Below are 17,551 nucleotides of genomic sequence, written 5' to 3'. Positions count from 1 at the left end.
CCGCATAAACAAAGTACATCGGCTTAAATCGCCCCCACCTCCCCCCCCCCGACAAAAAGAAAGCCCCCGCTGACCTTATTTTGTCAACTGGAGTTTAGTTAATGCCACTCACCATCTTTATTGGCGCTTTGCCAACGGAGATAGCCCTAGGGCTCAGACCCACCCATGGTACTGTGGCCTGTTCATCTCAGTCACCACCTGACCGCGGGTGGTCTGCACCTTTCTTACCCTCCCCAAATCTCTTAAATGCATTGGGTGAGCGGAGCCTCTCTCCCCGTCATCCCCTGGGACTCACGCTGCAACAGGCAAGGCAGGGTTCTAGATCATAATCTATGCACGCATGGGGCATCGCAAAGCACAGCAAAACACCGCATAAACAAAGTAAATCGGCTTAAATCGCCCCCACCTCCCCCCCCCCCGACAAAAAGAAAGCCCCCGCTGACCTTATTTTGTCAACTGGAGTTTAGTTAATGCCACTCACCATCTTTATTGGCGCTTTGCCAACGGAGATAGCCCTAGGGCTCAGACCCACCCATGGTACTGTGGCCTGTTCATCTCAGTCACCACCTGACCGCGGGTGGTCTGCACCTTTCTTACCCTCCCCAAATCTCTTAAATGCATTGAGTGCGCGGAGCCTCTCTCCCCATCATCCCCTGGGACCGGTTGCTTTTAGCCCATATTTCTTACATTGGCTGCCCGCTTCACCGTCATCACTTCTCAACCTGTGTTGTAGTGGTAGGACCTGTGTCGGATGAAGTGCCTGAAGTCCAGACACATGTTCTTGGCGTACTGATGTTGCGCGTAACTGTTAGTTTCTTCTATAGCGCTTATGTGCTTTTTAATAGCGGTGCGCTATAATACACTTTTACATAAATAAATGAGCGAATCTCTGTGGGACTGAATATTCGAAGGAAGGAATTGTTTTATAAAAATTAGCAACTGCGTATAGATGAGGTGATGGCATAGGTTCGGTTCGAAGGTGTGTAGCTCTAAATATATACCAAAAATATTACTAAATTGCACATAAGCGGTAAGTTTAGCAATCAGTTCTAATAACTGTACCCACAAGTGCGTTCAGTGGATTTTAAACACATTTTTGCTTTGCAGCACATTGCATGCTTTGTTAAAGTTAGAGCTATTGGCATTGCTCATGACATTATTTTTGTTTGGTTTTGTTTTTAAAACATTTAATGAAACGACATTGTCATGAGCAATGCCAATAGCTCTAACTTTAACAATGCCGAGACCGTTGCATTGTAAATGCTTGTTTCTGTTTTCCTGGTCTCCCAGTTTCCTTGTTTCTCGGTGTATGCACACGCCTGTACTGGCCCAAACTTCTCTCCATGTCCACTTTCAATTCCTGTAACTTTGTACCTCTCTTTCCTCGTGTGTACATTAATCTCTGCCGCTGGCACTTTCGAGGGGCCACATTCCAGTCCATTATGTTTTTGTCCCACTATTTCACTCTAGGCAGAGATCACCCATATGCAAATCAGATAAGTTCCTCCTCCAATAGGAAACGTCCAGCGGAAACTGTCAAGCCCGGTCCCTTCTTTAAATTGGAACACAATAAACTTCATTCTAGTGCTGGCCTATTTCTGGTGTCCTCAATGAGGTTCACCTTCAGTCCAAGGCTCTTTGCCAGTGGTAGTCGCCATAATGACAGGGCAACATCCTATGCATGTAATGGCCATCATTATGACCGAGATGACCCCTAAAGTGACAAGGATGCGTACAGTAAGTGAAGAATGGCTGCAATGTACAGGACAACCATTATTCCAGAGATGGAAATAAACTATTATGCCAGGTCTAGCCACCATTATGCCAAGAACGATCATTAGCATTTTAGAGACGCGCACCATAATTCGTAAAATGGCCATCACTATGCCATGGAGGTATGGTATCACAATATCATCCGACAAAGTATTGTTTAAAAAAGCATCACTCCTTTGAAGTTAGTAATATAAAATCTACACTCAGGAAAGTAATATGTTTTATAAATTATATTTAGGCCAAAATGTTGAAGCCAGACAATTATTTTGTTATTGGTGTTCTGACACACAACGGACATGGATGATCACAATACGCCTCAGTGTTATTATTTCAGGTGTGGCCACCATGCTGGCAAAATAGGTCAGAAAATACCAGGGTCACCAGTAGACAGATGTCCACCCGCAGACCTAGTCAGACATGCACGCCTCCACAGACTTACACTCACCTAGACTCACACCAAATATGGCCGCTAAATGTGGATGCGCTTTGCTATTCCTAGACATAGAACTGCCATGTCGCCTGCTCCAGACTGGGTATGGGATCCAGTGAAAGACAGACATACACTTGATGAATGCCAGTCTAGATCGCTATTAAATATATCCAGGGCCCCTGGAATTATGTGGCAGGGAAGCACCAAATTATGCGGGAGTGTTTACTAAATTTTGCAGCAAGAAAATGCAAATTATGCAGCATAATGGGGCACACTTTTTGAGACTAGTACTTCAATTCTTTGTAGTTTTTACACCTGGAAATACTGTCTGGGCAATGATTTCCTCTCATTGGTACAAATTTAACAACCAAATAATGGAAAAAGGAAAAGAACAATGACTGGTTAACCTTTGCAAAGGGCTTTTCCACTGTGCACCAAACCACATCGCTGCGTTTTTAGTAAACTTTTGAACCGTTTGAGCTAAAAACTATTTTCTTTTGTTAAAATCTGCAGATTATGCAGTAGATGATGTAATATCTGGTAAATGCGGAAATCCATAATTGTGCGGGAAAAAGGCGTCACCGTGGAAAGCATAATTCCATTGGCCCTGGATATAACCCATTCTGAAATGCAGAGTGTGTTTGAGTGTTTGCTGCTTTGCTACATTTTTACTGCCATCCTCGATGGTGGGCGTGCGGCAGGGGAGTCTGTTAGTCTCCTCCTCTTCCCCTGTGACGTCATTCCATTTGCGTAGGTCGAGCAACCGCCTCCGACTCTTTCTGTATTCTTTAAAACGTCAGAAATCTAATCTAGATATAGGACTAAAGCAATAGGAATCTATTTCCTACTTTAAAAGCCCTGCTTTGTGATGAGGCACGTAATATTTTTCCTTAGTGGTGGTGAGGATGGGTGACCAGACTTCCCGGATTTCCCCGGACGGTCCCAGTTTATGGAAAAGTGTCCCGACACTTTCCTCCAAATTGAAGAAATGTCCTCCCGGTTTTTGGGTAGTGCCCAGGTTATTTACAGAAATGTCCCGGTTTTTTAGTAGTGTCAGTTCAGTACACGCACTGATATAAACTGATATAAATATTCACTCTCTTTTCACTGCTGGAAAAGTTACAGCCTGAGGTCTCATAGGTGATCTATGTAGAAGGAAGGGAAATCCTTCAAAGAGAGACATTTTCTCTCTGGATTTCCCGTTATTTCTATGACGCTGCAACAACATCCTTGCACCAACCATCGAGACACCAGTGCCTTTAAACCACCAGTGACCAGCACTACCCTGCTACAGGAGTCAGAGGTCACCACCTGCAGCAAGATCCAGCCAGCCACCTGTGTAACCCTGCTCTGCCCTTTTATGGAACATGTAAACAATACATCATAACCAAGCAGCTGCCAACAGTGAAAGGGGCCTGGAGTGTAACTATTCGGCATGACTCTTCCACAGCCCGAACAGCCCCAGACAGAAAGCTGATCCTTCAGCAGCCACACCAGACTTGCCCTCCAAGCAGCAAGCCAGCACGAGTCTCCAACTTGAGTATTCAAATGCCTATGGGCCATTTTCTTTTTATTTCCACCGTCCCAAAAACATACCAGCCATCTGTTTAAAATTTCATGGATACAAGGCAAAAGTGCGTGCAAGTAACTGATAACCAGGAGATAAGTGTGACAAAGGGCCTGCGTTTGTGAGTGAATGAGGAAAAGAGGTAAATGTTACTGTTGTAGAGGAGACAGAGGATGAATTTATGAAAGGTCCACTGGAGCTAAAAATAAACTTAGAAGATTCGAAGATGTACTCTTGAGGTGTTATGGGGCTTGCTTGCTTGGTAGTGGGGGGTTGGTACCTCATCCAAAAGGTTCTTAAGGAACTTATGTCCTGAAGGTTTTGCACCTTCATCGTGCTTGGACACAGAAAACCGAAAATATACCATGCAGCTCTGAGTCAGTTTTTCCCATCTGGTTTTCAAGCATTCTTTACAAACTTGCCTTGTAAGTCTTGAAAATGCTTAACCCAAAGCCCAATCTCTTTACCCTCAGATGCCACCTCTCCCACTGCCTCACAAGTTTAAATATGCACAACATGTAAATGTACTCTAAATGTTTTTATCCTGTGTAAGTTCCATCACTCAAGGTTTCTACATCAGTATATTATTTTTACATTATCAGTCTACTGGTAGTTGTTTATATGCCAGGCACTGAGTTGGCTGTTCAGTACATTAAAGAAATATCATTACACTTTAGCACACGTGTACATCACTACAAGGTAGAAGCCCAACAGAAAACTATGTTAATTCCACCGATACGTAGGGAAACCTGACCCATTTCAAAAGGGTTCTGGTGCCTATATAAAGATTAGGCAGTCGCCTTCAAGCTTGGGATGTCTATTTGCATTTGTGAGAACCGCACCTCCTCCAGCCTTCCTTCATATGCAAGAATCTCTCTTTAATATGAAAAGGGATATTTTGGTCAATTTGTTTTCTTAAACTAAATAAAAAGTGATAGATGGGAGTCTTGACCCTGCTCCAATGGGATCAGTCCAGTCGGCCTGCCTGGCTATGTTCTCCCTGAGCAAACACAAGGGGATAATGGAGGGAGTGCTGAAACTTTTCAAACACTCACCCCCAGTCACAGATCTGCGTGGAATCCATCATCATTCTTTAGCTCACTTTGCCACCCCATTTCAGACATAGCTATGTGCAAATCCGTCTTGACCCTGTGCCTCATGGGAACAGTCCAGACCGAACTGCCAAGCCATGTCTTCCCTGGACCGGAATCAAGCATCCTGGGATCGGTTTCGGGCTAACAGCCCTCATCAGCCAGGCTAGCTTGAATCCAGTGGCAAAAAGAGCAAGGCACCCACGTCTGGAAGACCTGGCTTGGCAGTTCGGGCTGGATTGTTCCCATGAGGCGCAGGGTCAAGACTGATTTGCATATAGCTGGGTCTGAACTGAGGTGGCAAAGTGAGCTAAAGAACGATGATGGATTCAACCCATATCTGTGACTGGGGGTGAGTGTCTGAAAAGTTTCAGCACTTCTTCCATCATCTCCTTGTGTTTGCTTTGTTCACCATAAGTTGGCAGGGTATGACCAGACGTGGGTCCCTTGCTCACTTTGCCACTGGATTCAAGCTAGCCTGACTGATGAAGGGTGTTACCCAGAAACCGGTCCCAGGATGCTTGTTTCCGGTTCAGGGAAGACCTGGCTTGGCAGTTCAGGCTGGACTTTTTCCATGAGGCACAGGGTAAAGACAGATTTGCATATAGCTGGGTCTGAACTGAGGTGGCTAAGTGAGCTAAAGAACGATGATGGATTCAACCCAGATCCGTGACTGGGGGTGAGTGTCTGAGAAGTGTCAGCACTGCGTCCATCATCTCCTTGTGTTTGCTATGTTCTCCCTGAACCAGAACACAAGCAACCCAGGATTGGTGTTTGCCATAGTTGGGGCTCAAAAGCAGGTATAGCTTGGTTCTAGTGACACACAGATTTGCATATGGTTAGGTCCAAACTGAAGAGGCATGGTGTGGAAAATACTGATGGACTGAAATTTGACTCTCGAGTAATTGCCATTGAATGAGATTAATTCAAACATTTCAGCTATCACTTTTTTCAAGTTTTTAGCTGTCTATCAGTTTGTTGCTACTTTATGGATTGTTTACCCAGTGTATATGTATGTATATATAGCTTCAACCAATAAGATCTTGGAAATGTGAACTTGTTTTATTGAAGCAAAAATTATTTTTATTTCAGTCAACTGTGCTAAATTTAGGGGGGGGGCTTTATGGGGAGGAGTATTCTACAAACAACAGCACCTGCTTTTGTTGACTACTGAATATGTATGTTCCTTTATCTAATACGCATACGTATCTGGAGTTTCAAGGCAAGGGTGGTCACCAACTGGTGGTCACCAACTATAGCAAATGTTGAGGGAAAGTCTGTTAAAATGGAGCTAAGTTTACAGCCAATAAAAGACCTCTGATTTGTCATCTGTAATGCTCCATATGTGTTTCTGGAGGGGGCTGTCATAGTAGTCCTTTTTTTTCTATGTCTGACAGCTGTCAAATAGTCTGACTTTTATGTCGATGGTTGCTGCAAAATGTAGTTCTTCTATGTCTTTCTATGGCCTGTCCCGGTATTTTGTTTTGGGGAATCTGGTCACCCTAGGTGCAGACGTCTATAAGCCGCGTCACAGCATACTAATGTCCAAAGCTTGACGTGCCACTCGAGCCTGATGGTCGGAATTGACTATTTTATCTAATGAGCAGAGCTGTCTGCTTAATTAGGTTCTATTGCTTGTTAAGGGGCTCATGCAGCAACAATTCTGTCTTGTTCCAGCAGGGAGCCAGGACAATAGTTTCCCAGGTGAGCCGATGTGGCTGTTTTTTTATGCTCGATGTCACATGGGCAGGTGAATTATGAGGCTGACCGGAGGCAGGTTAGCCAAATCGGCAGATGAAGTGACAGCACAAACGTCCAGCTGCAATGTCGAGATTAAAGAAACATAATTATAGTCAAACAGTATTTATAATACTATTTTGTAGATAGCCGTTTTTTTCCTGGGGACACCTGTAGTCACTTAGATGGGTGCTGTAGGCGCTGTGACCCTACGGATAGGTCTTGGCCCACTGAAGGCCTGCAGCCTCTTCCTGTCTTCCATTATACGCCAGCAGTATAGGTTCACTTGTGTTCTATGCAGACAGGACAGCTATGCAGGGTTCCCAGACAGGGTTTGAGAATGACAATGGGTATTTTATATTTTGTATTGTCTGCTGTGTTTGCTTGTATGATTTATGACTGCAATGGATCATGCCAGACATCTAAAGCATAAAAAAGTGCTGGATGGAATGCTTGAATTAATCTCATGTACGGCAACATAAAACTACTGTCTTCTTTGGAATCTCATTAGCAGTAGTCAATGACATTTCTTACAAACAAAACAGAGCCAACCACATGTTTGGCTATATATTGAACTTAATCCATATAAACTGAAAGGATTTTTTAAAGCCACCAATGCTTTTTAGTTGTGTAAGAAAATGTCGCAGCGTCAGACTGAAATGTAAAGTGTATTGTTTCACTACTTCAAAAATTGAAAATACAAATTTATTTTTGTTAAACAACTAAAAATGAACTTGGGTCATTTTTTCGATTATTGCACATTGTGATTTTCTCTTTTGCTGTTTTGAGTTCAAGGAAATTAAGATCACTATTGTGACTACCTAATTAACTAATTAATTTCTACTGAATAAATCCTCAAGGGATCTATTGTTATTGAACTAATACACCCAATTCCTTGGGGAATAGTGGGTTGCCCTATTGTGATTACTTGAATTAATCTCAGCCACTGATAATCAGTATTGACTCTGCTCCAAAGGGAATAGTCCATCCCGACCTGCAAGGGCAGGTCCTCCCTGAACTGGAACACAAGCAACACAGGGCCGGTTTCGTACTCTTTAAGGCACATCAATCGGGTACATCTTAGCTCCAGTGGCACAGTGTGCACGGGACCCATGTCTAGGCATACCCGTCTGTCCCACTTAGGGCTTCACACTCAAGTATACAAAAGGTGATGGATGGAATGCTAGAATTAATCTCAGACACTGGTAATTACTCAAGGTCGCATCCAAGTCCATCGTTATTTTGACCATCATTGCACCTCAGTTTGGACCCAGCCATATGCAAATCAGTCTTCACCTTGCTCCAAGAGAAACTGCCAGGCATTTGGGGCTGGACTGTCCACATTGGAGCAGGCGGCAAGGTATGCAAAATATCGACAACCTGGGATGTGGCCTTTATTGATTGCCAGTGGCTGAGATTAATTCAAGCATTCCATCCATCACTTTTTTGTGTACTATGGTGAGACATCTAAAGCTGTAGCTAGACCTAAACAGAACTTTCAAAGCATTATGAATCAAATATCAAAACTCTCTAAAATCTTTTTAATTTGGTTAAAAATTGGTTGAATATATTGTAATCCTCAGCGTAACTCAGTAGTTTAGAGCCCCGATGGTTTACGCCCCTGCATATAGCCCCACTCTTGTCCACGCCAGTTCCGGTCAAGAGACTGCATCACCATGTAAGAGATCATTAGGTGGAAAAAACTGCCGGGGAGCTAGGTCTGCTCTAATTGCAGCAGTTAATTGTGCTACCCCGGAAGAAAGTAAGGCTGCAAGCCACCGATATCAAAGCAGTAGCAGCCACTGCCAATAACACTTGGTGAGGCAGGGGGGTAGTAATTAAAAAAAAGCATAAAAGAACTTACCTGCCGCTCCTGCTGCCGGACGCCACCTCAGTGCTCCTCTGCTCCCGGCGGCTCAATGCTTCTCTGCTCCCATCCATATCCAATCATGATGCTGGTCTCATGAGTGACCTAAGTGGGCTGAAATGCCGCTCAGTTAAGGCCTGAAAGCCTGTGCTGGTTCTCCACCTGGCTGTGCAACACATACAGCCAGGTGGAAAAATGCTAAGTGCGCATGTCTGTTTGGCTGGCCTAAGACAGCCGGCCAAACAGACTTGCACACTTAAAGTGCACCTATCGCTCCTCTTCCCTAGCTAATGATGCTGGAATAGAGAGGATGGCCCGCATCCATCTCGGCGGCTTAGGGAGAAAGTTAAAAATAAAATGATAATAAAGTAATTTTATTATACATTTATTTTTAATCTGCTGCCTTTCGGCAGTGGGGCGATGCTCCTCCACCTTAGTGGAGGAGCCGCCCCTGTATCAAAGTATAGCGAATGCAACGGGAGCTGGGAATATATCTAATGGCAGGAACTACTTGTTTCATGAAGATCAAGGGACTCGTGGTCCTTTTGGTGCATAACTGCCTTTGGTAAGATACGCAGCCCTATAACTGAACCTCATATTACTGTGACAGTGTGGTACTCTGGCGTTTCACTATTGTGTTTAGAACCAGAGGCAGCTCTTATTCCTTTGATATGCACGGTCAAGACCAAGTGACTTGAGCACTTTACACTGTAGGAGAACATGTCTGCCATAGATGTACAAAAAATGCTCAAGGTCCAAGGTATCATATAAAAAAAAAATTATCCTATTCTATTGGAAAATTCCACCACATCTCTGAGTAATGCAGTCTTGAATGGTGCACCGGTCCCTGCATGTTTTTCCAGGAGCTTAAATTGTTCCTCTCTTAAGAAGGGTATTAGAAACAACCTGGCAAATTACCGACCTATTATTCTACTTGATAGCGTTCAAAAAGTTTGCTTGTGCATTACTGTCCAGACTTGAGAATTGGGTGAAGGATAAGAGATCCTGCCCCACTGCCAAGCAGACTTCCAAACAAAAATTAGCACTGTAGATCGGCATTTTAGATTTTTTTTTTTTTATAAACCAAATATGTAGGGCCTTATTTACAAGAAAGTGCCGCAGCGTGGCACCGCAAGCACTTTGACTCCACCACGCTGCTGCACTTTCAAAGCACAGGGATGACTCCTATTTAAAACAATATGACTGATCCTTGCGCATTCACCTGCGCTGGTGCACAATCGGCTGCTATGGGCCACCCAGGCACTCTTGCGGTGCAGGGTACCTGCGTTGAGAGAAGATTGTTTCTGTGCAGGAAGGGATATCTTCCTGCTCAAAAACAACAACAAAATTAAGAGGTGTTTTCCTCTTTCTATGTGTGCCGCATAATGCAGCACCCCTAGAAAGAGGAAAAATGAGGAGAAATGTAAATATTTCTCCTTGTTGCACCTCGCTATGCCACCCCTGGGGTGGAGTAGCATTAACACTCATTTCCAGATTTACGAATCCTCCTAAAATTTTGAAATGTGGCAAAATACATAGGTGTTGTGTGGGAACACCCACATCAACACCAATGTCACACCCCTTTCATGCAAAGTGTTGCATGAGAGGGCCATATTTACAAGGACAGGAAAAGCCATGCAGGGTGGCTTTACATGTCCTTGTAAATATGGGGCAGGAGGAAGCGCCAGCAGTGCGTCACAAAAAGTGACGCACCGGTGGCGCAAGAGGCTTGTAAATAAGCCCGGTAGTGTTCAGGAAACTGTCCTTTTATGCGGTATTCGTGCCTTTGACAATGTCCCCAGGGATACTCTGTTATTCTCTTTCTGAGCAGGTAATTCCTCCCGGCATTTGAATCAGACCCCATGAGGGAAGTTTTGCCAGGGTTCTTTGGGGCCCCGCCGGAAAATCCAGAAGACCCTTTAAAGTTAACAAAGCCGATCACAGGGTTGTACGCTAGCACCCTTGGTATTCTCTTTATACATGAACAAGGTGGTCGGCCCCAGTATTGGTGGCAAACACAAACTGTGACACTCTTGTTTTCTGACGCATCCATTTGGTCTCTAAAGCTCCTAGAAGTCTACTTACCCTTCTAAATAAGGTCTGTGAGTTATGCTCCAATAAAGGCATATCAATTAATACAAGCCAGCCAAAATGTATGATGTTTTAGCCAGATAAAGGCTGACTGAGTAAAATCCTATCTGTGGAACAGTTTACTGATTAACACATTAAGGGTCACAGCATGACGCAGACAAAACAACCGAGCAATGCAGACATTTTAAAGTCTTGTAAAAATTCAAACTGACAGGAATTTCAGAAAACGGGAAGCTCCGTGAGACAATTTAATCTGGTCAAAAAACAGAAAAATAAAAATTGTTCTGGAATCTTAAGACTTGAGGCATTTTGGGTTTCTAGAACATCCCACTGTGACGTTGTGTTAGTGGATGTTCAAATACACTAACCACGTGCTAATGTACATGCTATACAACGCTGGTTTCGAAAGGATATGTACTCCCCTGTGACTGAGATCCTCTGTCTTTTCTTCTTGCAGAATGGCAGTGTTTTATTCCGAATTCGGGTGGCCGGGGGCCCGGTGACTGGCAGCTACCTCTCGCCTCAGGATGGGAAGCCTCTACACCACCCAGCTGTAGACCGGTAAGCTCCATGGTTTTTGTCAATATGTACAATTTGTTTTCATTAGTTTGTTTAGATGCATTAAATAGCAGCAAGATGTTGGCTTCATGCCACTGTGGGGCTTTCGCCCGATATACTGCAAAATGACCAAATACAATTTGTTGTAAAAAAAAAATGTTGGCTTGCGGCCACTTCAGATAGTCGCAGGGGGCAAACTGTGTGCCTTCTATTTCCCATCATCTTTTGTCCTCCATTCTCGATTTCTCCTTCCCAAACTGAAAGAAACTTGGGTGTAGTTTGTCAGAATATGTGACTCGAATCCATCGTCTCCAGTACCACCGGTGCAGCCAGACTTCAACTCGTATGCATCGACAAAATTAGACCCCTCCTTCCCACTGCCAAGTCACTCATTAACACCCTACTTATGAGCAGGTTGGGGGGGTCAACACTTGCCCCCATAGACAAGCCATAAACATTGTAATTACGCCGTTTTTCTCTGCAAAAACCCCAGCTGCTGTAATTCATGTGTGGCAGTTATTATTATGATTAAGAAGGCATTTATAAAGCGCAACAGCTACTCCAGAGAGTGTCCCGGTGCGAATAGTGAAGTCTAGATCCATTGAAGGAAGCATTAAAAAGCAGACCCAAAGAGACAAGTTTTAAGAAGTTTTATAAAAAGCAAAATGTCCTCAGTGGCCTGTAGTTGTAGTGGAAGAGCATCCTCTCCTTGGCAGGCAAGTGGGAATACGAGCTGCCGCCCCATTTTTTCTTTCTAAGCCGAAAGATGCCTACAACAGAGAATTGGAGGGCCAAAGAGAGCTACTCGGTTGATATGGAATAAATCTGTTTGACAGATACTGAGGGCACTTACAATGGAAAGGTCTCTGAGTGAAGACTAAGCCTTTGAACCTGACGCAATCTTTTACAGGTAACCAATGTATATGTTGTAGGGCTGGCTGAATATAAGCTCCCCTGGGGAGACACATCAAAAGTCAGATGGCATAATTCTGCACTAATTGTAGTCGCCTCATGAGATAGGAAGGCAACCCTCAGTAGAGTGAGTTGGCGTCAGGGCCGGACTGGCTATCGGGCGTTTTGGTGTGCTGCCAAGCTGGGGGCTGATTTCATTGATTGGGACCTGCGGGTTCTTGAAACCATTCGTTTTGCTTTGTTTATTTAAAAGCACACGCAGGTCCCCATCAACGAAATCAGCCCCCACCGCAGTGAAATCAGCCCCCAGCTCGGCAGCATACCAAAACGCCCGGTAGCCAGTCCGGCCCTGATTGGCGTAGTCCAACCTAGAAGTGATCAGAGCCTGAATCAAAATTTTTTACTGCATAAGAGGGAACAAGTACAGGAATTATTTTAACATTTTTAACAGGCCAAAGAAGGTACCTACTACCCCAGCCACCGGAGACGCAAAAGACACCGAATTATCAAACTTCACTCCCAGATTGCATGCTACCACTGCCAGAGGAGGTGGAGGGGGAACATTCTTTGGTCAAAGGCTATTGTTCCAGATCTCGGGGAGTGGTTGGGGGGGGTGAAAAGAAAATTTTCAGTCTTGCAATTATATTGGAGACTGCAATCACACATCCACAGAAATAATACAGTCGGTCACGCCTTAAAATTGCTAATAGCATTGGGAGATTTGTGATGTAGTGTAATAAGAAGTTGCGTATCGTCAGCGTACGAGACAATATGTACGCAAAATGATTCAATCAGCATAGCCAGGGGAGTCATATACACATTAAACAGTGTAGGACTCAATGGCGAACCCTGGGGAACCAAAACCCAACACCTTAGGTTCTGAGGCAAAAGGGGCCATCTACACTGAATCCGACCTCTCTGCCAGAAAGGAACTCCGCAGTGCCAAGGCTGAACCACACACACATACAGCACCGAGATGCTGCAAAATAATAGAGTGCAAGACCATATCAAAATCTGCAGATAGATATAGAAGACCCAGAGCAACCTGCTTCCCCCGATCCACTTCCAGCCAGATCATGTCTGCTACCTCCACCAGAGTGGTCTTGGTGCTGAAGCTAGGGCTAAGCCCTACTGGGATGGGTGGAGTAACGTAGCGTGCTTTATAAAGGCAGAAAGCTGTTTATCAAGGAGTTTCTCCAATATCTTGGCGAAGGCTGGGAACAGAGACATGGGGTGATAGTTAGCCAGATTGGCTTTATCAGCCGATGGTTTCTTTAGAAATGTGAGTGGTTGATGGTTGGCACCACAATCATTTATTTCAGGAGTCCCGCGTCTGCACTGTTCAGTTCTTGTCTGTAGAGCATCAAACGACCACAGATCACCAGTCCATCGTTTATGTCCATTAACATCATGGAAACAAAAGGAGGACTGTCAGTACAGTTATCATTCACCATTCAGTGTATTCAAGCCATTATTTTATTTCTACAAGGCAGAGTGGGCATAACCGTTTTTTGCACTCCCATATTGTGTTCATGCTGAGCCAATGGGCTGGCAGCTATCAGCAGCTTCAGCCACTTTTTAAATTTATTTTTTTAACAAATTGAGCACTGGCAGGCCCATTATTGGACCTCCTATAAACTTCTCCTTCTGACTACAGAATGTACACCTCACCTTTCCCAAATGCTCCTCTGACACAGCCCTACCCAGAGACACCGGCCTGCATCAAACCTCCTGCTACCAGGCTGTTGCAGACTGCCCGGATTCCTCTCCCTGTCGCCATTCCCAAACTGCTTCTGTTGAAATGCATATAGTATGTTCGAGGGTATGAGGTAAATTACCTCTGTGGTACTGTACTGCCATGTCACTATCTTTGTGATGTAGTAGGTTCTATAATAGAACCTTGTGGGTGAGGAACGGTGGCTGTTGATTGAAGCTGTGTAGACGGGCGGACAGCTGTGTCGGGGTATTTATGCAAATAGAATACTTGAACTTCTATTTATTGTTCAAAGCATCGTTACAGCTTTATTCTCACCGCCAATGTTCCGTGCTGTAGCATCCTGTATTACATGGTATTATGTGTTGTCTCTTTAATTGTATGATTCTATGTTAGAACCATGTCTAGGTCATGGTTGGTGGGGTTCTGGGAAGGCAGTTATCGTTTGACGAGGATTTGGACAGGACGTTTCTCTGTCATCTGTTTCTCTGTATTGCTGATATACTGGATGTATTACAATAAATCTACTTTGGATTTATCCCGACGCTTGATTGGAATCTGTGTAACAAGGAGCTTGCTACACGTACCATCCTTGCCACACGACCGTACTCTCCCTGCATCCCTCCCAATGTGCTGCTCTTCATCAGTGTCCATTCCACCATGCAGCCTACTCAAAGTTGTCTCATGAATGTTCTACACACTTCAATTACCCCTTCACCATCGTGAACATGGTTTTCTGAAGGTGATCACCCACTCTGTCACAATGGTGGTTAACAAATCTTATAATGGCGGCCAACAGTCCAGTGAGAGGCTCACTAGAACTGTAGTACGTCACAGTGGTGGTTTATAATGCTAACCGTCTTCAATTTGCAAATACGAAAAAAGATCCACCGCCTAAAAAGAAAGTAGTGTAAAGCAGTATTCCTTTAAGAGAAATTCAACATGCACTTCAAAGCGCGTCACGGAGCCTCACTCCGCGCGGCCGTTTCTAAGATGGAAGCCACCAAGGCATAAACCACCGTCGCGTTGCCTCCTTCCTCGCGCTGCAGTAAGAGAAACACTGCCAAAGACGTGACAGAGCTTGTCCCTGTCTGCCTCTACAAGGACTATTCAAAGAAGAAAGCCTACAAGCATTGAAAGTAGGAGACGAGGTCTCACAGTACCCAGCGTAGCCTCAGGCAAGATTGTAAACAAGAGGAAACCCATTACAGCGCAAAGTACATTTCAGTCTGAAAAGAAACACATCAAAAGGGCATAAACCTTGGACTTTAGAAATCTGCAGCATGTTATTACAGGAATGCATTCTTAATGTTAAAAATAAAATATCATTTTCAAACAATATTTATACTTGTACTGAGTTATCCCGTTTAGAAAACCCTGTTCACAATTGTGAGCGCACATTAGAAGTGTGTATAATGTAACATTATAGATGGATCCGCACCAGTTACAGGGATGTTTCTATCCTCGGGGTTCTGAGGGACCGAGACACCTCTAGCATCGCACTAGTTGTATAATTGGCCACTCAGAAACCCTCGGCGGAAAACAGCCCTGTGATTTTAATAATGGCAACCTACTTATAAAGTCTATGTTATCGGCACGCCCCTGTGACCTATATCAAATCACTTACTAATAAATTGAAATTGTTTGCAGTTTGGGCATCCTCATTAGCGAAAAACCAACAAACGCCTACCAAATTGTGCATAAGCTTGCAAGCATTATGCATACAAATGTGTCCTGATGTACCGAGAAAATCCTCCCCTCAAGGCAAAAAGGGCAATACCAGCACTCGTTTCCAGTAGAATCACAGACCGTCTGCCCGAACAAATGCAATACTCAAGCCAACAAACGTGGGTGGGGCCTAAGTCTCTCCCAGTATTACTTCTGAAAGCCTTTTTTCTGTTGATCACATAATATCTGGCAACAGCTGCAATATCAAGCCAGAACTAAAAGGTTCTGTTGCGAGTGTCTTATACCTCCCACCTTCAGATGGAAACATATCTTCCACCCTTGAAGGGTATGTGTTATATGCTGGGCACAGCGCAATGAAGTGCTGCTTCGCTTCATTTACTGCCTGGCAGAAAAGAGACACTTGTTGCCCTCCCCTTTAATCTTTTTGATAAAAGCGCTATACATTGGTGCCTGTTGGCTCTGGCCTCTGCAAGAAGTTTTCCTTCCTGAGATTTGATAGTGTCAGCAAATATCTTCTTGATCTACCATAGAAGTCACACTCCTTCCCAGGCCAAAGCGTTCATTTTTGTCAATTTCGAAGCGTACTCCTCCGCTTTCATTTTAGACTGCTTACTTTTCAACCATGCTGCATAAGTCACGTGCTTGTGCAAGTTGTGGGATTGCTTTCCAATGAGGTTGTGTGGAGTCCTGTGTGACTTTGTGATAACACATCCCCGTTAAATTTTTTTGAGTTGGAGGGTGTTCTGATGGGTTGAACAATGTGTGTTTTTGTATTTCTGATTATTGTAGCTATGTGTGTGATGCATTTGTTGTTTGCTGCATTGTTTAATAACAAATTAATCTGGCTCACCTAGAGCGTTTGGGAGAAATATTCATGCCCGAAATGTGCAGTTTGAAAGGTAACCCTCAGTTGGGTCCTTTACCAGGGTGATAGTATCGTCTGTGAGTCTAACGGGGACTTACTTGGTCATACATTCAACATTGATAGCCTAAGTCAGTGATGCGAAGCTTGGTGAAAAACTTCTCCATTTATAGTCTCAGCATGATGTAGTGATAAGTAGTTGAGTGCAGGGGCATATAGCTGCCAGCTTTGGAGTTTAATGGAGAACAGAAATTGCTGGAGTGCCCCCCGGTTTCAAGCATGACCATCTAAGTGAACTCACTTGCACCAAAAACAAGCATTGGCATAGCCAATAGGTCTCGCCTTTGGGACCTTATAAGTGTTTAGCCATGCAGTAGATCATCCTGGGTGCTGTGCCACCTGGGTTTGACAAGCTAAATAATTACTACACACTGGGTCATGCAGTGTGATACAGGAAATCATGCTTGCCTCAGGAAACATTTGTGGACACATTCTTGGCATAATGGTGGCTAGACCTGGCATAATAGTTTCTTTTCATCTCTTGCATAATGGTGGTCCTGTACATTGCAGCCATTCTTCACTTACTGTACGCATCCTTGTCACTTTAGGGGTCATCTCTGTCATAATGAGGGCCATTACATGCAGAGGACGTTGCCCTGCTGTCATTATGGCGACTATCACCGGCAAAGAGCCTTGGACTCAAGGTGAATCTCACTGAGGACACCAAAAATAGGCCACCACCAGAATAAAGTTTGTGTTCCAATTTGCAGAAGGGACGTACCTTGACAGTTTCCGCTGGACGTTTCCCATTGGAGAATGAACTTATCTGGTTTGCATATGGGTGATCTCTGCCTAGAGTGAAATAGTGGGACAAAAACATAATGGACTGGAATGTGGCCCCTCGAAAGTGCCAGCGGCAGAGATTAATGTACACACGAGGAAAGAGAGGTACAAAGTTACAGGAATTGAAAGTGAACATGGAGAGAAGTTTGGGCCAGTACAGGCGTGTGCATACACAGAGAAACAAGGTCATTGGGAGACAAGGGAAAACAGAATACAAGCATTGGCATAGCCAATAGGTCTTGCCTTTGGGACCTTAGAGGTGTTTAGCCATGCAGCAGATTATCCTGGGTGCTGTGCCACCAGGGTTTGAAGAGCTAAATAATGACTACACACTGGGTCATGCAGTGTGATACAGGAAATCATGCTTGCCTCAGGAAACATTTGTGGACACATTCCATGGCTTTTTAACACATAGAA

General features: G+C 44.2%; 1 protein-coding gene across 1 annotated transcript in view; it reads left to right on the top strand.

Annotated features, from left to right (window-relative positions):
* USP43 (ubiquitin specific peptidase 43) overlaps window positions 1-17,551 on the top strand; it is a 920,725-nt gene that overhangs the window by 820,426 nt on the left and 82,748 nt on the right. The window contains exon 9 of the mRNA XM_085616819.1: window positions 11,014-11,117. Within this exon, the coding sequence (XP_085472945.1) occupies window positions 11,014-11,117 (104 nt within the window). The remainder of the gene's footprint in view (window positions 1-11,013; window positions 11,118-17,551) is intronic.

Source organism: Triturus cristatus, chromosome 7 (genome assembly GCF_964204655.1).
Source record: "Triturus cristatus chromosome 7, aTriCri1.1, whole genome shotgun sequence".
Lineage (NCBI taxonomy): Eukaryota > Metazoa > Chordata > Amphibia > Caudata > Salamandridae > Triturus > Triturus cristatus.
Note: the sequence above shows the minus strand (reverse complement) of the source record. Positions and strands in the feature narration are given on the sequence as shown.